Source organism: Schistocerca americana, chromosome 3 (genome assembly GCF_021461395.2).
Source record: "Schistocerca americana isolate TAMUIC-IGC-003095 chromosome 3, iqSchAmer2.1, whole genome shotgun sequence".
NCBI lineage: Eukaryota > Metazoa > Arthropoda > Insecta > Orthoptera > Acrididae > Schistocerca > Schistocerca americana.
Window position 1 is genome coordinate 293,522,316 of NC_060121.1, and position 24,012 is coordinate 293,546,327.

General features: G+C 43.2%; 1 protein-coding gene and 1 pseudogene across 1 annotated transcript in view; both read right to left on the minus strand.

The window, feature by feature from the left end:
- The window catches only part of LOC124606032 (tyrosine decarboxylase-like), a 105,385-nt gene that overhangs the window by 20,345 nt on the left and 61,028 nt on the right, over window positions 1-24,012 (minus strand). The window contains exon 3 of the mRNA XM_047137996.1: window positions 21,173-21,410. Coding sequence (XP_046993952.1) covers window positions 21,173-21,410 — 238 coding nt within the window. The remainder of the gene's footprint in view (window positions 1-21,172; window positions 21,411-24,012) is intronic.
- On the minus strand, window positions 6,972-7,089 carry LOC124607724 (annotated as a pseudogene).

Genomic DNA, 24,012 nt, shown 5'->3' on the forward strand with positions numbered 1-24,012 from the left:
TGGTCCATCCTAGATGTTATGCCATAGTTACTGGTGACTATATTTCTTGTTGTCTGCGAGAGGATTAAGGAAATTTTGTTGTAGTTTCTTTGTAAAATCTGAATTTTTTTAGTTTTTAGTTATCGATTTTCTGACTGCTTTGATGCTGCCCGCCACGAATTCCTTTTTTGTATCAAGCTCTTCATCTCTGAGTAGCACTGAATTATTTGTTCACTACATCTAATCTTTGTCTTCCCCTTACAGTTTTTGCCCACTACAGGTCCCTCTGACACCATGGAGGTTAGTCCTTGATGTCTTAACTTAGGTCCTATCATCTTGGCCCTTCTTGTCAGTATTTTCAATATGTTGCTTTCCTCGCCCGTTGTTCGGGGAACATCCTCATTTATTATCAGTACATCTAATTTTCAACATCCTTCTATAGCACGACATCTTAAAGCTTCGATTCTCTTCTTTTCCCGTTTCCTCACAGTCCACTGTTGACTATCACAATACTAGAGTCTAAACATAAATTCTGAGAAATCTCTTCCCCAGATTAGTGCCGACGTTTGATACTATCAGCCTTCTCTTGAAAAGAAATTCCCTCTTCGCACGTGTCAGAATCCTTTTTACGTCCCCCTTTGCTTCACTCATCACTTGTTATTTTGTTTTCGAGGTGGCAGAATTCATTAATTTCGTCTACTTCATGGTCTTAAATTCTGTTGTTAGGTTCCTCGTTAATCTCATTTCTTCTATTTGTCATTAGTTTCGTGTTTCTTCGGTTTACTCCCAATCTGTATTCTGTATTCATTAGACTGCTCATCCCATTCAATAAGTCCTGTAATTCTTCTTCACTTTTACTGAGGGTAGCCATGTCTGAGCAGAAAGAGGGGTGGAAGGGAAGATGGATATAGCTTTGTTGTCTGCCTGTCTGTTCGGTACAAATATTGTAATTGATTTTAAAGTAAACTTCTTGATTTATTTGTTTATTTTCTGTTTTTAGAACACCATACATTAAAATGTTTTGCCCAAGCATCAGCTACAGAGATAACCTTATCATTAACTAGCTGTAAATCTAGCGGGATAAAGCTTGTGATGAGTTTTGGGAACATCAGCAAGTGGTTGTCCATTTGGACATTCCCAAGGTCACATAGAGGTTCCCCATTGAGGTAGCCTCATCAGAGAAGGTTACACTTGCAACTTGAGACCCCAGTCCTCAGCCTCTTGAGAGCTTCCAGGTTGTGAAGTATTTGTTACTTCCAGCCATAAGTTCTTCCTTCAGCTCCAGGAGAGGATTTGGTGTTTCTTGCTTCCATAGCTGAGGTTCCCTCCCTTCAATGGTGACGTTGTTTGGCTCTGACGTCCAAAGAAAGCTCTTTCTTGCGCGAAGCCGCCTGGGCTATTGTTGGTGCCTGTGTAGAGGGTGACGATTATCTGCCATTTTTCACATTAATGTTTCTCCTTGGTGTGCTGGTTTTAGAAGGCGTAGCCGACTGCATGTCGCTTCCAGGTACACTCGATCTTTATTCGATCTTCTAGGAGGCTCCTTTTGTGGGCCCAAATTCCTGATGAGTAACGGAGTTGAAATTTTAAACTTAGCTCAGAAATCGATGACAAAGCAACGTTAAATCGCTATCTCGTCTGGTGTGTGGCGGAGGGTACTTGTATACAACTGCCACGCCCCTTTTTTCTGTTTCAGTGCATGGTTCACGGGATAAACCCAAACGTCTCTAATTTTTGGTAGCCCCGCCGGATCCTAAAATAAACACGACCCGACATTTCGACGAACCACCTATCCGCCATCTTCAGGACAACGCTGATGCTGAGCCCCGCCGAAAACTAATGCCAAGGCTGCAAATCGTTGTCTTATATAGTTCTTCGTACTGCACAAGGCGTACGTGTCGCCGACCGCTGAGTTCGTGCCGCCGCCCTTACTAGAACACAGGCGGCAACGACATGTCACACTCAAAGATTATCGGCAGACACTCTGACTGCCCACGCTACAGAACGTTGTGTTTTGACTGACCATGTCCCACGCCCTGCCGAGAGGAAACCCTTGTCTTTATTACTAAATTGTGTGTCATCTTAATTTCAGTTGCATCTTTAGAAATTTTTTTCCAAAACCATACGGCGTGTCATCAAATTTCATTCTGTGTCCCTCGGCTAGGCAATATTCCGATACCGTAGCTTTTTCAGGCTGTTGTAGGCTCGTATGACAGCGAAGTTTCACGCACCTGTCCTGAACTGTGCAAATTGAATTGTGGATGTGAGTTTTCCAACAATGACAGGCAAATTTGTATATGCCAGGCTTCGTAAGCCCCAAATCATCTTTCACAGAGCCAAATAGTGTCCCAGTCTTGACAGGTGGACGAAACTTACCCTTAATGTCAAATCTTATGAAATTTCTTCCAGTCTTATTGGATGTGGCCTCAGCGTAAGAAATAAAGGCTACGGACCCATTCTCATTTCGAGCACCTACTGTGATTGTCGAAACGCCATAGTCCGACGTATCTGCTTCTCAGAGTATCCATTTTCCTCAAGCAAAGCCGTCAAGCGTGCAAGTTTCTGGTTTAAGCTGTCTGTGTTGGAAATAGCCCATGTGTATGCTATGTGACAGAGTAACAAGGACGCTCTCACATTGGTACAGTGGCTGGCATCAAGATACCGATCGGTGTATGTCGGCATCTGGTGAACACTATGTCCCCGTGTACCATTATGTTTTCTGTAAACCATGGCGTCCAAGAATGGAAGCCGCCCATCACTTTCAACGACTGTGGTAGATTTAATGTTGGGATGAAGACAGATAAAGTGGTCAAAAAGAAAAAGTAAACGTTTAAGAACATTGCGTCCATGACGACAGAAAAGAAAAAAAATTTTTTCGTCAGTGTATCTCCAAGAAACAAACACGGGACTATTGGTAGTTGGGAGCTCCAACGTTAGGCGCGTTATGGGGCTCCTTAGGGACTTGGCTGACAGGGAGGGTAAGAAAACCAATGTGCACTCCGTGTGCATACCGGGTGGAGTCATTCCAGATGTGGAAACGGTCCTTCCCGGATGCCATGAGGAGCACAGGGTGCAGCCAACTGCAGGTGGTTGCTCACGTTGGTAACAGTGATGTGTATCGCTTTGGATCAATAGAGATTCTCTCTGGTTTCGAGCGGCTAACAGAAGTGGTAATGGCTGTCAGTCTTGCTTGCAAGATGAAAGCAGAGCTGACCATTTGCAGCATAGTCGACAGGACCGATTGCGGACCTCTGGTACAGAGCTGAGTGGAAGGTCTGAATCAGAGGCTCAGACGGTTCTGCGACCGTGTAGGCTGCAGATTCATCGACTTGCGCCAAAGGATGGTTGGGTTTTGGGTTCCGCTGAATAGGTCAGGTGTCCACTATACGCAGGAGACGGCTACACGGGTAGCAGGGGCTGTGTGACGTGGCCTGGGCGTGTTTTTATTTCTTTTTTTTTCTTTTTTTTTTTTTTTTTTAGGTTAGAGGGTCTCGGGAAAACACAAGATGGGCTTCTGTCACAAAGGGTGCAGGCTGAACACAGGAAGAACATAGATACAGGAACCATTGGTATAACAGTTGTTAATTGTGGTAGCTGTGTTGGGAAAGTACCAGAGCTCCAAGCGCTAATAGAAAGCACCGATGCTGAAATCGTTATAGGCACTGAAAGCTAGCTAAAGCCGGATATAAGCTCAGCCGAAAGTTTTGCGAAGAACCTAACAGTGTTCCGAAAAGATAGGCTAAACACGGTTGGCGGTGCCGTGTTTGTTGCTGTTGGAAGTAGTTTAACTTGTCACGAAATTGAAGTAGATACTTCCTGTGAGTTAGTATGGCAACCGGAATAAAATAATAATAGGATCGTTTTACCGACCTCCCAGTTCAGATGATGCAGTTGCTGAAAACCTGAGTTTGATTTCAAACACGTACCCGACTCATACGATAATAGTTGGTGGTGACTTTAATTTACCCTCGATATGTTGGCGAAAATACATGTTTAATTCCGGAGGTACGCATAAAATGTTATCCGAAATTGTGCTAAAAGCATTCTCTGAAAATTATTTGAGCAATTAGTTCATGAGCCCACGCAAATAGTAAACGGTTGTGAAAACACACTTGACCTCTTAGCAACAAATAATGCGGAGTTAATAACCAGTATCAAAACCGATATAGGGATTAGTGAACACAGGGTTGTCGTAGGGAGACTGAATATTGTAATACCCAAATCATCGAAAAATAAGCGAAAAATATACCTATTCAAAAAAGCAGATAAAAATTCACTTTACGCCTTCCTGAGAGACGATCTTCACTCATCCCATATTAATAGTTTTATTAGACAGATGTGGCTTAAATTCAAAGAAATAGTATCGGCAGCAGTTGAGAGATTTATACCAAATAAAGTAACAAACGAGGGAGCTGATCCTCCTTGGTACTCACAACGGGTTAGAACACTGTTGCAGAAACAACAAAAGAATCATGCCAAATTTAAACAGACGCAAAATCCCCAAGATTGGCGATCCTTTACAGAAGCTCGAAACTTAGCGCGGAGTTCAGTCGAGACGCCTATAACAGTTTCCACAACGAAACTTTGTCTCGAAACCTGGCAGAAAATCCGTAGAGTTTCTGGTCGTATGTGAAGTATGTTAGCGGCAAGAAATAATCAATGCCTTCTCTGCGCGATAACAATGGAGATACTATCAAAGACAGTGCTGCCAAAGCAGATTTACTAAACACAGCCTTCCGAAATGCCTTCACAAAAGATGACGAAGTAAATATTCCAGAATTCGAATCGAGAACAGCTGCCAACATGAGTAACGTAGAAGTAAATATCCTCAGAGTAGTGAAGCAACTCAAATTACTTAATGCAAGCAAATCTTCTGGGCCAGACTGTATACCAATTAGGTTCCTTTCGGAGTATGCTGATGCATTAGCTCCATACTTAACAATCATATACAACCGTTCGCTAGACGAAAAATCCTTACCCAAAGACTGGAAAGTTGCAGAGGTCCCACCAATATTCAAGAAAGGTGGTAGGAGTAATCCACTAAATTACAGGCCCATATCGTTAACGTCGATATGCAGCAGGATTTTAGGACATATATTGTGTTCGAACATTATGAATTACCTCGAAGGAAACGGTCTATTGACATACAGTCAACATGGGTTTAGAAAACATCGTTCCTGTGAAGCACAACTAGCTCTTTATTCACATGAAGTGCTGAGTGCTATGGACAAGGAATTTCAGATCGATTCTGTATTCCTTGATTTACGGAAGGGTTTTGACACATTACAACACAAGTGGCTCGTAGTAAAATTGCGTGCTTATGGAATATCGTCTCAGTTATGTGACTGGATCTGTGATTTCCTGTCAGAGGTCACAGTTCGTTGTTATTGACGGAAAGTCATCGAGTAAAAGAGAAGTGATTTCTGGCGTTCCCCAAGGTAGTGTTATAGGCCCTTTGCTGTTCCTTATCTATATAAACGATTTGGGAGACAGTCTGAGCAGCTGTCTTCGTTGTTTGCAGATGACGCTGTCGTTTATCGACTAATAAAGTCATCAGAAGATCAAAACAAACTGCAAAACGATTTAGAAAAAATATCTGAATGGTACGAGAAGCGGCAGTTACCCTAAATAACGGAAAATGTGAGGTCATCCACATGAGTGCGAAAAGGAACTCGATAAACTTCGGTTACACGATAAATCAGTCTAATCTAAAAGCCGCAAATTCACATAAATACCTAGGTATTACAATTACGAACAACTTAAATTGGAAAGAACACATAAAAAAGTTGTGGGGAAGGCTAACCAAAGGCAGCGTTTTATTGGCAGGGTACTTAGGAAATGTAACAGACCTACTAAGGAGACTACCCACAGTACGCTTGTCCGTCCTCTTTTAGAATACTGTTGCGCGGTGTGGGACCCTTACCAGGTAGGACTGACGGAGTACATCGAAAAAGTTCAAAGAAAGGCAGCCCGTCTTCTATTATCGCGAAATATGGGAGAGAGAGTCACATAAATGATACAGGATTTGGGCTGGAAATCATTAAAAGAAAGGCGGTTTTCGTTGCGACAGAATCTTCTCACGAAATTCCAAAAACCAACTTTCTCCTCCGAATGCGAAAATATTTTGTTGACACCGATCTACATAGGGCGGTACGATCACCACGATAAAGTAAGAGAAATCAGAGCTCGTAGGGAAAGATATAGGCGTTCGTTCTTTCCTCGCGCTATACGAGTTTGGAATAATAGAGAATTGTGAAGGTGGTTCGATGAACCCTCTGCCAGGCACTTAAATGTGATTTGCAGAGTATCCATGTAGATGTAGATTCTCCCAGAGGGACCTGTGTGAATAAAGATACCACATCAAAACTCACATGTGTGTCGAAGGATCTAGCCTGGCAGATTTTAACCGTAAAATAAAATCCACTGAATTGGTGATACAGTGTTCACACTTGCCAACAAATGGGCTAACTATAAGAACAGTTATTAAATACTTTGTCAGAGTTTAAGTCATTGCACCAAAATTACTAACTTTATGGGGTAAGGCTAATCCTTTCTTCTCGTATGTTTGGCAGACCGTACAATATTGGTGGACTAGCAGCACCAGAAGGAAGTTTCTTACACATATCTTCGGATAACGTGTTCATTTTCAGAACTGAAAGAATCTTGCACTTAATCCTATCTAATGGAGTATCTACATAATCTTCCGTAATCTGGGTCACGGAGTGGTGAATCCATTTTAAGGAGCTAATAGTCCCGTGTCAAAACAACAGTGGCATTCCCCTTGTCAGTTGCACTCCGTCTTCAGTCCACAAGTGGCCCATCGGGAGCATCCGACCGCCGTGTCATCTTCAGCTGAGGATATGGATAGGAGGAGCGTGTGGTCAGCATATCGCTATCCCAGTCGTTATGATGGTTTTCTTTGACCGGAGCCATTACTGTTCGGTCGAGTATCTCCTCAGTTGGCATTACGAAGCTGAGTGCACCCCGAAAAATGGCAATAGCGCATGGCGGCCCAGACAGTCGCCTATCCAAGTGCCAGCCACGCCCGACAGCGCTTAACTTCAGTAATCTGACAGGAACCAGTGTTTCCGCTGTGGCAAGGCCATTGCCCCTTGTCAGTTGGCGAATCCGTTACTTCATCATTCCTAAAGAAACGAATAGCTGCTCTGTATGCAGAAGAGATGTTATAGCGAGATGGCCAAGTCCGACGAAACATCTGGGAGACTTTTTGGGTAATTTCTTGTGCCTGATCCTCAGAGAGGCTGTGTAAGACTGTGTACTGCTTGTTCTACAGAGTAGATAAATTCTACAACGGGGGTCTCCTTGCAGTAGAAGCAAAATTCAAACCTTCCTCCAACGCTGCCGCAGTAGATCTATCCAACTCCTTACTTGAAGATTAATCATAGCGCTTCGACGTGTATCTCCTGCTGGTGCTATAGGATGAGAAAGGAGCCGGTTGAGTTTGAAGAACTGTCTGGTGATGGCGCTCATATGTGTCCAAACCGATAGTGTCCATATGAAGCAATCAATACACTCCCAAACATCTCTTGAAAACTGAGATGCCGGCCGCGGTGGTCTCGCGGTTCTAGGCGCTACAGTCCGGAACCGCGCGCAGGTTCGAATCCTGCATCGGGCATGGATGTGTGTGATGTCCTTAGGTTAATTAGGTTTAAGTAGTTCTAAGTTGATGACCACAGATGTTAAGTCCCATAGTGCACAGAGCCATTTGAATTTGAAAACTGAGATGAGAGATCGAAATGCAAGCAAAATAAATCTTTACAAATAATATCCAGCTGTCTGTGGGTAAAACGAATACGTCCTCTAATCAGTGCTTGAATGGCACTCTTCTTAATCCTTTTAGCTCTATTACTATTAAATAAACGAACAAACCTTGAAAAATAAGGATTAATACCATGGTCGTGGCATCTCAGCAAGAAAGTGATTGTACTCACCAGGTTTCCTTTATTCTTATGAAGCTTATTCAATTTCAGTACAAGTTTCACCATCTCCTCCCAGCAGAGGTACTTGATGTGACTGCATAGGCTATCCTGATGTAATAGTAGTGCCCTCATGGTTGGTGCCGCATTCTAAAATCAACACGATTCGGTGTTTCAGCGATTCACCTGTCCGCCATCTTCAGCAGAATGCTACTGCTGAGTCCCGTTGAAAACTAATGCCAAGGCTGCAAATCGTCGTCCTAATAGGCCCCAGTACCGTACATGGCCATGAGGCGTCCACCACAACTGTTGTTGCCCCAAGCAAGACTGGGCTCCTGGCGCCGACCTAGCGGAAAACAGGCGCCGACGATACATCGCTCTCAAAGGCTATCTTCACTCGGATCGGCGCACCACAGAACGTGGTGCTTTGATGCGAGACAGTACCGAGTTCCATGTTCTGCTGAGAGAAAAACCCTTGTCTTTATTAATCAAGTTGTCTGGCAATATACTTTCAATTGCCTCTTTATAAACACTACTCCAAAAACCGAAGTGCTGGCAACTGCAAGCTGCTTGTCAGATTCGTACCATATCCCTCGTTCAATGTTTCGCCATCGCAGATTTTTCAGGTTGTTATATGCTTGTGTGACGGCGATGCTCCACGCACCCGTCCTGGACTGTGTAGATCGAACAATGGATGTAAGCCTTTCCCGGTGACAGGGAATTTTGTATATATCTGGACTTCTTAACCCCCAATCATCTTTGACAGAGACTAGTGCCCTAATCCTGGAAATGGGACGGAACACGCGTTTAATGTCAAATCATCTTAAAATCTTAAAGGAACTGTCCCCAGCATAAGGAATAAAGGCCACAGTTCTGTGTTCCTCTTCACAGGCACTGAGCACTTCAATTTTGCAACCAACATTCTTCTGGAGATACGTTAACGATACTTATTTTGTCTAACCTCATGGATGGAATGCTCTTAACCGTTTTCGTTTTTTCTTTACACCTTCAACTGTCTTCATCCCAGCGTTAAATCAACCATGGAGGTTGAAAGTGATGGGAAGTTTTCATTTTTGGACGCCACGATTTACAAAAAACATGATTGTACTCAGGCGTATAGTGCTCACTTCGACACATACCGATCAGTATCAAGAGTTGCTATCCAATGTACCAATGCAGTGGGGTCCTTAGAACTCTGATACACAGAGAATCTGCTATTTCGGATGCCGACAGTTTAACCCAGAAACTTGCACACTTTATGGCTGTGTTTAAGAAAAATGGATACAGACCATATCCGGAGGTGCACGAACAGAGTATAGGTCCATAGACTTTTTTCTTTATGACGTGTGCATACCCTTTAACATTGCAAGACTTTTAAGAATATTTGACGTTACGGTCAGTGCACAACTCAGCTCTGTCAAAGATGATTTGTAAATTAGGAAGCCTGGCATACAGGAAGTTCCATATCATTGTTGGAAGGCTTACTCTTCCGTTTGATTCGCACAGTCCAGAACAGTCGCTGTATCATGATACTACAACAGCCTGAAAAGTCTACGGCAGCACAACAGTGTCTGAAAAGGGACACGGTGTTAAAATTGACAAAACCTAATAGTTACCAGTGCGTCCGGTTTTGGAATAGTATTTATAAAGAGGCAGCTGAAATTACGTTGGCGAACAACGTGACCAACAGGGGCAATGATATTTCTCTTAGCAGGGCGTGGAAGACTGCCAGTCAAAACACAACGTTGTGTGGTGCGGCTGGTCCGGGTGTTTGAAGACAGTCTATGATTTCGAAATGATGTTGTAGCATGTTTTATAGTAGGGACGGCGCCACCAGTCCGGTCTTGGAGGTAACAGCACTTGTGGGGGGGGGGGGGGGGGGGTGACGCATGCGCCGTGTACGGTACGATGGTTTATATACAATATGTGATCAGAAGTATCCGGACACCTGGCTGAAAATTACATACAAGTTCGTGGCGCACTCCATCGGTATTGCTGGAATTCAGTATGGTGTTGGCCCACCCTTAGCCTTGATGACAGCTTCCACTCTGGCAGGTATACGTTCAATCACGTGCTGGAAGGTTTCTTGGGGAATGGCAGCTTATTCTTCACGGAGTGCTGCACTGAGGAGAGGTATTGATGTTGGTCGGTGAGGTCTGACACGAAGTTGGCGTTCCAAAACATCCCAGAGGTGTTCTATAGGATTCAGGTCAGGACTCTGTGCAGGACAGTGCATTACAGGGATGTTATTGACATGTAACCACTCTGCCATAGGCCGTGCACTATGAACAGGTGCTCGATCGTGTTGAAAGATGCAATCGCCATCCCCGAATAGCTCTTTAACAACGGGAAACAAGAAGGTGCTTAAAACATCAATGTAGGCCTATGCTGTGATGGTGCCACGCAAAACAAAAAGGGGTGCAAGCGCCCTCCATGAAAAACACGACCACACCATAACATCACCGCCTCCGAATTTTACTGTTGGCACTACACACGCTGGCAGATGACGTTCACCGGGTATTCGCCATCGGATCGCCACATTATGTACCGTGATTCGTCACTCCACACAACGTTTTTCTGCTGTTAAATAGTCCAATGTTTACACTTCTTACGCCAAGCGAGGCGTCGCTTGGCATTTAGGGGCGTGATGTTTGGCTTATGAGCAGCCGCTCGACCATAAAATACACGTTTTCTCGCCTCCCGCCTAACTATCATAGTACTTGCACTGGATTCTGACGCAGTTTGGAATTCCTGTGTGATGGACTGGATAACGTCTGCTTATTACACATTACGATCCTCTTCAACTGTTGGCGGTCTCTGTCAATCAACAGACGAGGTTGGCCTGTACGCTTTTGTGCTGTAAGTGTCCCTTCACGTTTCCACTCCACTATCACATCAGAAACAATGGACCTAGGGATGTTTAGGAGAGTGGAAATCTCGCGTACAGACGTATGACACAAGTAACACCCAATCACCTGACCACGTTCGAAGTCCGTGAGTTCCGCGGAGCTCCCCATTCTGCTCTCTCACAATGTCTAATGACTACTGAGGTCGCTGATATGGAGTACATGGCAGTATGTGGCAGCACAATGCACCTAATATGAAAAAGTATGTTCTTGAGGGTGTCCAGATACTTTTGATCACATAGTGTAGTACGACGACTTGTAGCCTTGGCAAGTTTTTAGCGGACAGGTAGTCCCCCGAAATATCGAGATGCGTCGATTTTAGGATCCTGCAACAAATTGGAGGAGCCTACCACTAATTATTATGCCAGGAAAACCTATGCAGTCACATCCCTAATTCTTACCTTCATAGACTTTTCGAGAGAGATACGTGAGAGGAAGCAATGGAGCAGTTTAGCCGGCCGATGTGGTCGAGCGGTTCTAGACGCTTCAGTCCGGAACCGCGCTGCTGCTACGGTCGCAGGTTCGAATCCTGCCTCGGGCATGGATGTGTGTGATGTCCTTAGGTTAGTTAGGTTTAAGATGTTCTAAGTTCTCGGGGACTAATGACCTCAGATGTTAAGTCCCATAGTGCTCAGAGCCATTTTGTAGCAGTTTAGTCAGGCGAAGAGAAACTAATATAAACCTGAACTTCACCAAATATCTCAATTGTAATCTCATCATATTTTTTGAAATCGATTGAAAAATTGCACACACACAAGACTAATAAGCAGAAAATAATTGTTTGAATAACAATAATTTTTTAAATCGAACTAAAAAGTAGACAATAATTTCCCCTAAGTCCACACTTGTTGCTAACCCTATCCACATAATCCTGAATATTTGTTATTATGAATTTTTTTATAGCTATGAATATACTTGTAAGATTAGAAACGAAAAACGTTGAATATATGTAATACGTAACTAATGCATGAATAGTTAACCTCCTTGCCATTATCTGTTGCATACGCCCCACGTATTATGTTTTAAGTCTTACAAGGCAAGGCCACCAACTAGACCTCATATTTTAAGGATAAAAAAAGGACACTTGCAAGTTATCGGGCGCAACAATCGATCCCACGCAGAAATTTGGGCTGTAAATCTGATAGCACGCAGCTAATACCTTCTGAAAGTACAGCTCCTTTGTTTATATTTCGCTTCGCTCACTGCATCCGTTTGGTAAAATGACGGCCGAGCGCGAAGTGCTGGTCATCGAAGTGAGAACTAGAGCCACAATATTTGGACGTTGAAGGCACGGGAAGAAGTGGAAGCATATCCTTTTAGCAGGACGTCTCTGGGAAGTGGAAGCAGGTGGGCACATCTGGCCAATGTGTTTTGATATCTAGTTCGAGAACACACGTTTTATAGGTGAGAAACAGGTAATATGAGTACATAATACACTCTAAGGCCACAAAAAAAGCACTGAACCACAAAAAAATTACCCGAATTGGACGGAAATTGGTAGACGTCATATACATGTACAGACAAACAAATTATTACAATTTCAGAAAAATTGGATGATTTATTCAAGAGAAAGAGCTTCACAAATTGAGAAAGTTAATAATGCGTTGGCCCACTTCTGGCTCTTATGCAAGCAGTTATCGATCCTGACACTGATTGACAAAGTTGGTGGATGTCCTCCTGAGGGATACCGTGCCATATTTTGTTCAACTGGCGCGTTATATTGTCTGCGTCTCGAACTGGTGGGAAGACCCTAATCACAACGCTGAGAAGAGATCAGGTGACCTTGCTGGCCAAGCTAGGGTCTAGCAAGCACGATGATGAGCAGTAGAGACCCTCGCAATGTGTGGGAGGGTATTATCTTGTCGAAATGTAAGTCCAGGGTGGGTTGCCATGAAGAGCACCAAAATGTACTACTATGCCGTAATTTTGCTGCGAATGACAACCAAAGGGGCCATGTTGTGAAACGAAATGGCACCCCAACCATCACTTCTGGTTGTCGGGCCGTGTGATTTCAGAAATTTCGAAGGTATGTTATCTATCCTTTCTGAATTTTTTCATCTTAAGTCCTCCAAAGCTCTGTTAAATACTGTTTCTAATACTCGATCCACTCTCTCACTCCCCCTTCAATATACTCTTTTCACCTTTCTGCTCTCTCCTCTGCGCTTAATAGTGGAATTTCCATTGCACTCTTAACATTGACGCTCCTGTTCTTAATTTCAGCGAAAGTTGTTTTGAACTGAAAAGCAGTCACTTGTAATATTCAGATGCGTCTGTCAATTTTTTATTCAAGCTGCTTCCATCTATAATTTGCATTTTATCGCACTTGTTTGCCTTTTCCGACTTCTTCGTTTATGATGACTCATGATACTTTACTTTCATTTTCTGCATTATGTATTATTTTATCACTCAAAGATTTCTCTGCATCAAGGATTACCCTTCTGTAATATATCTTTTATAACGGCGACAATAATTTAGTAACTCTGGTTTAGTATAGTGTTTCTATAAATAAATAAGGTATTTTATAGTTTCGGAGGACATTCTAAATCTCGAAATTATCCACTTTTTTAGCTACTTTTGCTGACACTTTTGGAAATGTTTGCCCAAAAACTACTTTGAACAATGTACAGAACTTGGGAAATTTTCTGTCTAAATTGCCTTCTGTGTATACTTCACCCCAGTTTTGGTTTGGCAATATCCTTGAAAAGGTATGTATTTTGGATTTAGGGATGATACTTTTGTAGGGCTACAGCTTTTTCCACAAGTCTGTCTCTGACTCTGTTGTCTAACAATAAAAGATATGAGACGTTCTGCAGTTTTCCCTGCTGACACTTGTAAGTACACAGAAAAATACTGATATTGAATGTTTCATTATTATTGTTGCAGTGTTTACCATTTGTGTCAAGATTATGTCTACTGGTTCTGGAAGCTGAGACTCTGTCCAGGACTTCATTTAATTTATAGAAAAACGTGTCTACATCGGCACTAGGTGAGCGGACACACATGAAATGATTAACTTTTAATGGATGTGAAGCTTTGTTCATTCAACGACTGGTATTTCAAAATGGTTATCTACACTAATTGGGATCAGCTGTTGCCTGTCTTTCAAACGTGTTTCATATCTCGCAAAAATTTATGATCTCACACCCTTTACGGTAGATCTACAGTAGCAAATAGCTTTCGTACGACTGTGCGAACAGCACCATACGATAGATTATAGAGTCCCTAAAGCAGTATACTCCTGCGCTATTCAAAGCTTGTAGTTCAACTTCATCTACATCCTCTTCCATTTCCATAATATTGCCCTCAAGTACCTCGCCCTTGTATAGACCCTCTATGTACTCCTTCCACCTTTCTGCTTTCTCTTCTTTGCTTTTCTTCTTTGACAGAGCACTGAAAGACCTAAGTCAAAACAAGGCCCCGGGAGTAGACAACATTCCATTAGAACTACTGACAGCCCTGGGAGAGTCAGTCCTGACAAAACTCTACCATCTGGTGAGCAAAATGTATGAGACAGGCGAAATACCCTCAGACATCAAGAAGGATATAATAATTCCAATCCCAAAGAAAGCAGGTTTTGACAGATGTGAAAATTAACGAACTATCAGTTTAATAAGCCACGGCTGCAAAATACTAACGCGAATTCTTTATAGACGATTGGAAAAACTGGTAGAAGCGGACCTCGGGGAAGATCATTTTGGATTCCGTAGAAATATTGGAACACGTGTGGCAATACTGACCATACGACTTATGTTAGAAGCTAGATTAAGAAAAGGCAAACCTACGTTTCTAGCATTTGTAGACTTAGAGAAACCTTTCGACAATGTTGACTGGAATACTCTCTTTCAAATTCTGAAGGTGGCAAGAGCAAAATACAGGGAGCCAAAGGCTATTTACAAGTCGAGTTAACTCGGGTGATGCTGAGGGAATTAGATTAGGGAATGAGACACTTAAAGTAGTAAAGGAGTTTTGCTATTTGGGGAGCAAAATAACTGATGATGGTCGATGTAGAGAGGATAGAAAAAGTAGTCTGGCAATGGCAAGGAAAGCGTTTCTGAAGAAGAGAAATTCGTTAACATCACGTATAGATTTAAGTGTCAGGAAGTCGTTTCTGAAAGTATTTGTATGGAGTGTAGCCATGTATGGTTGTGAAACATGGATGATAAATAGTTTAGACAAGAAGAGAATAGAAGCTTTCGAAATGTGGTGCTACAGAGAATGCTGAAGATTAGATGGGTAAATCAGATAACTAATGAGGAGGTAGTGAATAGAACTGGGGGGAAGAGAAGTTTGTGGCACAACTTGACTAGAAGAAGGGATCAGTTGGTAGGACATGTTCTGAGGCATCAAGGGATCTCTAATTTAGTATTGGAGGGCAGCGTGGAGGGTAAAAATCGTAGAGGGAGACCAAGAGATGAATACACTAAGCAGATTCAGAAGGATATAGGTTGCAGTACGTACTGGGAGATGAAGCAACTTGCACAGGATAGAGTAGCATGGAGAGCTGCATCAAACCAGTCTCAGGACTGAAGACCACAACAACAACAGTTCAACTTCAAATTACTGGGCTTTATTTTTAACAGAATACATATTCTGATGAACGAGAAAAATTATACGTGGATTCCTGTGAAATGTCCTGTACGAGCTGAAATGTCTCAGCAGGAGAATCCCATTTTCCCAGTACCAATTTTTCCGTTGTGGTCGAATCTCTCACGTACAGATATGCACCATTTTCATGTCGATGAGATATACTGTTACTTTGTTTCCTTTGTCTAATTTGTTCGACGGCTCTTCATGAACTGCCCTTTCCATTTGCAAGACGCTGCAGGGCCTATATGTACGCTGTCTGTTTGCAACCTTAATGATTTAATTTTCAATAACTGTACTACGTTGCCTCTGAGTTTCCATTTCGCAGTGGCATGCATTTTGATGCTTGTGCTGAAGAATCAGGTTTTCATGGAAGGTTAATAATAATAGTCACAAAGTGTAAGTTTCCATCTAGCTAATTTTGAATCATTTATGAAACAGTTTTGTGGAATCATGTGTCGATACCACCCCAAGGGCGTGTCCGCCCCGGTAGCTGAGTGGTCAGCGCGACAGATTGTCAATCCTCAGGGCCCGTCTTCGATTCCCGGCTGGGTCAGAGATTTTCTCCGCTCAGGGACTGGGTGTTGTGTTGTCATAATCATGGTCATCTCACCCCCATCGACGTGCAAGTCACCGAAGTGGCGTCAAATCGAAAGACTTGCACCAGGCGAACGGTCTACCCGACAGGGGGCCCTAGTCACACGACATTTCATTTCATTTTACCCCAAGGGCGTTATAGCAACGGGATTGCAAGTACCCTTCAGACGTCGATGGTGGTTATGCTGGCTCTGGCGGACCCAATCGTGCGCGCCCGCTGGGGCACACCTCCAGTACCTCTGTAGCTCGAGCGCCCCCTGCTACTGCAATATACACTATTGGCCATTAACATTGCTACACCACGAAGATGACGTGCTACTGACGCGAAATTTAGCCGACGGGAAGAAAATGCTGCGATATGTAAATGATTAGCTTTTCAGAGCATTCACACAAGGTTGGCCCCGGTGGCGACACCTACAACGTGCTGACATGAGGAAAGTTCCCAACCGATTTCTCATACACAAACAGCAGTTGACCGGCGTTGCCTGGTGAAAAGTTGTTGTGATGCCTCGTGTAAGGAGGAGAAATACGTACCATCACGTTTCCGACTTTGATAAAGGTCGGATTGTAGCCTATCGCGATTACGGTTTATCGTATCGCGACATTGCTGCTTGCGTTGGTCGAGATCCAATGACTGTTAGCAGAATATGGAATCGGTGGATTCAGGAGGGTAATACGGAACGCCCTGCTGGATACCAACGGCCTCGTATCACTAGCAGTCGAGATGACAGGCATCTTATCCGCATGGCTGTAACGGATCGTGCAGCCAAGTCTCGATCCCTGAGCCAACAGATGGGGACGTTTGCAAGACAACAACCATCTGCACGAACAGTTCGATGACGTTTGCAGCAGCATGGACTATCAGCTTTGAGACCATGGCTGCTGTTACCCTTGACGCTGCATCACAGACAGGAGCGCCTGCGATGGTGTACTCAACGACGATCCTGGGTGCACGAATGGCAAAACGTCGTTTTTGCGGATAAATCCAGGTTCTGTTTACAGCATCATGATGGTCACATCCGTGTTTGGCGACATCGCGATGAACGCACATTGGAAGCCTGTATTCGTCATCGCCATACTGGCGTATCACCCGGCGTGATGGTATGGGGTGCCATTGGTTACACGTCTCGGTCACCTCTTGTTCGCATTGACGGCACTTTGAACAGTGGACGTTACATTTCAGATGTGTTACGACCCGTGGCTCTACCCTTCATTCGATCCCTGCGAAGCCCTACATTTCAGCAGGATAATACACGACCGCATGTTGCAGGTCCTGTACGGGCCTTTCTGGAAACAGAAAATGTTCGACTGCTGCCCTGGCCAGCACATTCTCCAGATCTCTCACCAACTGAAAACGTCTGGTCAATGGTGGCTGAGCAACTGGCTCGTCACAATACGCCATTCACTACTCTTGATGAACTGTGGTATCGTGTTGAAGCTGCATGGGAGCTGTCTGTACCTGTACACGCCATCCAAGCTCTGTTTGACTCAATGTCCAGGCGTATCAAGGCCGTTGTTACGGCCAGAGGTGGTTGTTCTGGGTACTGATTTCTCAGGATCTACGCACCCAGATTGCGTGAAAATGTAATCACATGTCAGTTCCAGTATAATATATTTGTCCAATGAATACCCATTTATCATCTGCATTTCTTCTTGGTGTAGCAATTTAAATGGCCAGTAGTGTAGGATGGGCGGCGTCAGCGACTTAACCCACTCGCGCTCGGAGCCACTTCGAAAGTGATGCCACGCAGATGATTCCTGGTAGTGACTCGCATCTTCATCGTTCGTGTTTTAGTACTAAGAGACTTTTCTTTGTGGACATTGTGATTGCTGGACTCTAGTTCTTGCTGCTTGTTTTCCAAGAGTCTTCGCTCGCTTTGAGAAATATGAGTTAAGTAAATCCTCTGTTTCTTGTGTTCCCTTGGTCGCTAATCACTTCTGCTCCTGTCCAGCTTTCCTACGACAACAGTTGCCACACCACTCTGTAGCCATCTCTTCTTACCACTGTGTATGAAGTTAAACATAACAGATTTAATGCGCTATTATACTTCTCAACTTCCAAGCAGAATGAGGAATGTTAAGTACAGATTAAAATTAAATTTTTTTAGAGTATAAATGTTGAAGAACTGTACTTGAGTCCCTTGCCATTTTATGTAGCTTAGCTCCCTTCATATAATCTACAACAGGTGTTACAGGAACAAGCTGACGAAATTTTTAAAGAGACGTTGGGATTGCAAAGTGATAAAGTAATTCCTTTAGTTAATGGTCTCTCAGACCACGGTGATCAGCTGCTGACGTTTAATATTAAGGGGCGTAATGTAAATAAAAACGACTGGATCATGACAAGAGTGATAAAAGGTAAAGGACTTCAAAAAGAATTAGCGAAATACAGGCCTAATACGAAGGCAGGCTTTCTATGCGAATTTCTCAGGTTATGAGCCGAGTCTTGGAGTCGTGTTGACGCAATATTTCGACGAAGTTCGTACTCGACATCCTCAGGTGAAATGTCGAGTTCGCGTGCGGTTCGTTCCTTTTTTCCGCTGGAGTGCAGTCTCCTCTGCCGAGGGCCCAACGGATGGGCCAACCACGCTTACAGAAGAGATGTCGTGGCCGGAGAGGAGGGATCCAGGTGTCGAATCCTGGTGCCATCTGCCTGTTCTCTCCGTTCTGGTGACTGCCTCCACTCCTCTCACATCACAGCATTCCTGACGTATCTTTGCTAACGCCACATCCCATGTGGAGCTCAACTGGAAACTAGTATCCCGGTTCACAAATCGTCGTGACCACCCATTTGGCCCTCGGTGTAAGAGTTGTGGTTGAGTGGCTGTAAAGCAACGAACATAAAAAGTCATCATAACACCAAATTATATATACCTTCATCAAAACTTGAGCTCTTCCAGTAACAAGCTAAGAACTGTTAGGTCGGTGCAACAGCTCGTAGTGTTTTTGTTTTGCATTTTGGTATTCTGGTTGGTATAGGTTTACTTATCGACTATCATTTTTTATTTATACTTCATTGTTTCTCTCTGAGTTTACGAATTGTCATTTTGACATTTGGTGGCAGTGAATGGAGCAGTGGACACTAGACAATGGAGTGCCAAGTGGAGAAATCGGAACATTTCTAACACATTCTTTTCTTTGAGTTCGATACAGTAGTGACAGCAGGGGAGGCAGCGAAAAACATTTGCGCCGTGTACGGGGATAATGCCATTGGACAGAGCACGGCAAGAAAATGGTTTCCTCGTTTTAAGGAGGATCGTTTTGACGTTAGTGACTCTCCAAGTTCAGGAAGAACTTTGGAATTCGATGAAGATCGGTTAAACGCATTAATCTACAATGATCCACGTCACTGTACTCGAGAACTGTCAAATGTGATGAACTGCGATAATTCCAACATCGTACGACATTTCCACGCATTGAAGAAGGTTCAAAAATCGGATGTATGGGTACCGCATGCTTTAAGTCAAAATCACAAAAATCAGCGATGCCCATTATGTGCATCTCTGCTTGCTCGTCATCATTTGGCTCGTGAAAAACACGATGGCTGGTGATAATAAATGGTTTCTTTGCGCTAACTCAAGGAAAAGAAAGGAATGGTTGAGCCCACACAAAGCAACAGCTCTCCGTGTAAAGACCTTGTAAGTAGGCTGTTTAGGTTTTAATGTAGGTAACCCCACGTAGCGCTCTGTAATGAAAATCACTGGCTGTGCTGTGTGCAGTCTGTGGCTGGTTGGCATTGTTCGAATATTCGCAGTAGGATGTGAACAGCGCGTAGCGTTGCGCAGTTGGAAGTGAGCCGCCAGCAGTGGTGGATGTGGGGAGAGAGAGGGCGCAGTTTTGAGAGCGGATGATCTGGACGTGTGTCCATCAGAAAGGGTAAATTTGTAAAACTGGATGTCATGAACTGATAACTTTTGAACACTATTAAGGTAAATACATTGTTTGTTCTCTATCAAAATCTTTCATTTGCTGACTATGCCTATCAGTAGTTAGTGCCTTTAGTAGTTAGAATATTTTATTTAGCTGACAGTATTGGGCTCGCTGTATTGCAGTAGTTCGAGTAACGAAAATTTTTGTGAGGTAAGTGATTCATGAAAGGTGTAGGTTATTGTTAGTCAGGGCCATTCTTTTGTAGGGATTATTGAAAGTTAGATTGCGTTGCGCTAAAAATGTTGTGTGTCAGTTTAGTGTTGATCAGAATAAGTAAAGAGAGAAATGTCTGAGTACGTTCAGTTCTGCTCAGCTGTTTGAAAATCAAATAATGTAAGAGGTTTATCAGCACAGTAATTCATTAATTTTTCTAAGGGGATGTTTCAACCTGTGTGTATTAACAAAAGAAATGTTATGCATCTGGTGGAATAACGACGGCGTGATGTATTACGAATTGCTTCCCTGAGGTGTAACCAACACTGCTGACATTTACTGCCAACACTGAGACGTCTTGCAGTCTTGCAGGTGCAATCAAAGAACAACAACAAGGAAGACTGCGTGAAGTGGTGCTACACGGTATAGGAGTTCGGTTAGGAAATAATTCCGCACGCATCATATTCAGCTGATCTTGCACCTCAGACTTTCACCTTTTCCACTCTCCATGGAACAGCCTTCAAGGAACTTGCTTTCCGGATGAAAATGCTCTCCGAAAATGGCTCGACGAGTTCTTTGCTTCGAAACAACGCGATTTCTGCAGTCGCGGAGTCGAAAAGTTACCCTAGCGTTGCCAAATTGTTGTAAATAGTGAATGAGAATACATTACTGATGACTAAACTCTCTGTTATGTGTGTCTGTTGTATTTATTAAACTTACGGAAAACGCTACTAATTTATGCACCAACGTAATATTAAGAAACCTGTAAAAAATGAGACAGGAGAAAAGAAACAGAAAAATGAAGTAATTTCTCGATAGATAGATAACGAACTAATCAATTACAGGCTCAGAACTGAAGACAGTTTTAATAACAAACGTTGGCGTATGTATCACTTCTCCTGAAACACCCTGTAAACACATAATAAGGACGCTCAAATGTATTTGCTCAACTTAGGTGCATACTAATGCTCAGCAATTTTAATTATTTACGTGCCATATGCTGATTTCAAGGTCGTGAAATACGATGTGAAAACGCATGATTTCTTCGGTGTATTGGAACATCTAACGAAGTATAGTGCAGCTCACCTACGTCCTCATGCGTATAGTTTTCTGCGGTGATACAATAACGGATGCAAAAGTTGTCGCCAACTCGCACAGGTGACATGAATGCTCGGCCAGACTGGTTGATGAAGGCCAGTAGCAGCTCCGTCAGTTGGTCTGCAGGCAGCGGCTGCGATTCGCCGGTGCGCAGGACACGGAAGCACACCACGCCTAGCTGCGGGAATTGCTCGTTTGAAGGCCGACACTTACATTTGCGACGTATCTGAAAATAAGATGTGTCTATAACTAAAATCTAACAGAAAATTTAGCACCTGGACTATGAAAAGATAAAAAGGAATCAAAAGTAAACCAATTACATAAAAAATATCAGAGGGCTAAAAATAAATAAATGAACTTCTGATTTCGGTAGCTGAACTACAGTCTGTATATCATGTACAGTATGTTACAATAAGAGGGCAAGATTTTGGCTGTCATTAACGAAGGGATCTGTAATTATGACAGGTCGATAGAAGACAGGAGTTAGTAAACGCGGAGCGCTACACAATAAAAGAACGAGTCCCTGTTGTTAAACATTACAGTCAAAATGGCGAAAGTTTTGATGCTACGATTCCTATAGTATGTCCAATTTTCGGTAGGAATTATCTTCCAAATCCAACTGTAAAAGGCATATTAGGAAAACTCTAAAAGCACTAGTTTAGTTGTTGATGTAAAACGCGTGACATAAGCTCGCAGTGGCCATTCAGAAACAAACAGGGCGGCAGTTCGCCACTACTGAGCATTTCAACAACCACTCTTCACCGTGTTCTCACTAAAGATTTGCGTCTCCATGTATATAGAATCCAGCTGACTCAACTGCTTCTGCCAACAGACCATGATCGGTGAAGAGCTGTGTCATCTTTTCTTTTTGTGACCAGAATTGGCCTCCACTGTCTTGCGGTTTAACACCGATGGCCTTTTTTTCTGTGTAGTTTTCTGAAGTAAAAGGCTTAAGCCAGTACGCCCACGACAACCTGAGCATTTAAGGTCGAAATTGAACTCTGTATTACCGAAATACCAAGACATTTATGTAAAACCGTTACTGAAAATATCGCCAGAGGAGTACGCGTCTGCCATCAAAATTGTGGCAGCCATTTATCAGATGTATTATATCATACAGAAGTCCCAAATGTGTAAATTATAAATCAAGAGGTATAGCAATACGCTGCTACAAAAAACCATATTGTATTTAAAATTCAAATCTTGTGCCCTTATTGTAAAATTGTGTAGATGTAATATATGTTTCTGAACATCATTTAACTACTGATTTGGGAATACTGAATATGGATGGAAGTAATTTAGCTTCCAGTTATTGCAGACGAGGTATGGAGAAAAGAGGAGTTGCCACTTACATTGAGAATGGATACGAATATAAAAAATTCACACACATAGATTTTGCAGTGGTAAGCTTATTGAGCCTTGTGCTTCACAAACATATTTTCATTGAAAGTTAATAATAGTAATCACAAAATATGGGGATCCATCTGGTTATTTTTGTGTTATATGAAACAATTTAATGTTATTACACTTCTCAACTACGAAGTAAAATGAGGTAACGTTAAGTGTAGATTAGAAAATAAATTTTTTAGCTTATAACTGTTAAAGAGCTGCATCTGGGCCCGTTGCCGTTTTATATAACTTAGTTCCCCTAGTATAATTTACAAGTGTTAAAGGAACAACCAATCTTTTCTACTCACAACATTGTTAAAGAGGCATCTACATTGCAAAATGATAAAGCAATTGCCATAGTTATTGTTCTCTCAGACCACCATGGTCACTTGATGACGATTAATATCAAGGGGCTTAATAGATATCAAAGCGACTGGAAGCTACAAGGGTGATAATAAGCTACATGGAGAACTGATTTACTAATGGTAAGGTAGCCTTTCTAAGCGAATTTCACCGATGAAGTCTTCTCGGATTATAAACCGAATCGTGGTGTTACGGTGTCGCATCACAACACTTCGACAAGTTTCCTACTCGAAACTTTTAGGCGAAGTGTCGAGCTGATGTTCGGTTCGCTTCCTTTTAGCTGCTGGAGTGCAGACTCCTCTGTTGGGAGCCCAACGTGTGGGCCAACTGCGTGCCTACAGAAGAGATTTCGTGGCCGGTGGTTGTGGAGGGGGGGGGGGGGGGGGAGCATGGCACGTAGGAGGGGTCCAAGTGTCGAATCCTGGTCCTGCCTATCTATTCTGCCACCACCACTTGCTGATTTACTAATGGTAAGGTAGCCTTTCTAAGCGAATTTCACCGATGAAGTCTTCTCGGATTATAAACCGAATCGTGGTGTCATGGTGTCGCATCACAACACTTCGACAAGTTTCCTACTCGAAAGTTTTAGGCGAAGTGTCGAGCTGATGTTCAGTTCGCTTCCTTTTAGCTGCTGGAGTGCAGACTCCTCTGCTAGGAGCCCAACGTGTGGGCCAACTGCGTGCCTACAGAAGAGATTTCGTGGCCGGTGGTTGGGGAGAGGGGGGGGGGGGGGGCATGGCACGTAGGAGGGATCCAAGTGTCGAATCCTGGTCCTGCCTATCTATTCTGCCCCCACCACTTGCTTATCAGAGCATTCCTTATGTATCTTGGCTAACGCTACAACCAATGCAGGGCTCAATTGGAAACCACTATCACAGTTGAAAAATCGTCATGTACTTTTATTTTGCAGAATATATAGCCAGCGCCAGGACCTGATGTGCAGACCCCACTCCACCGTGCTAAGAGGCCCCCAGCCACCAGCTACAACTTCTCTTCTGGAAATACGCAGCTGGGCCACCTGTCAGGCACTGGGCAGAGGAGTTGTAGTCCAATGGCTGCAATGGAATGAATCAGAC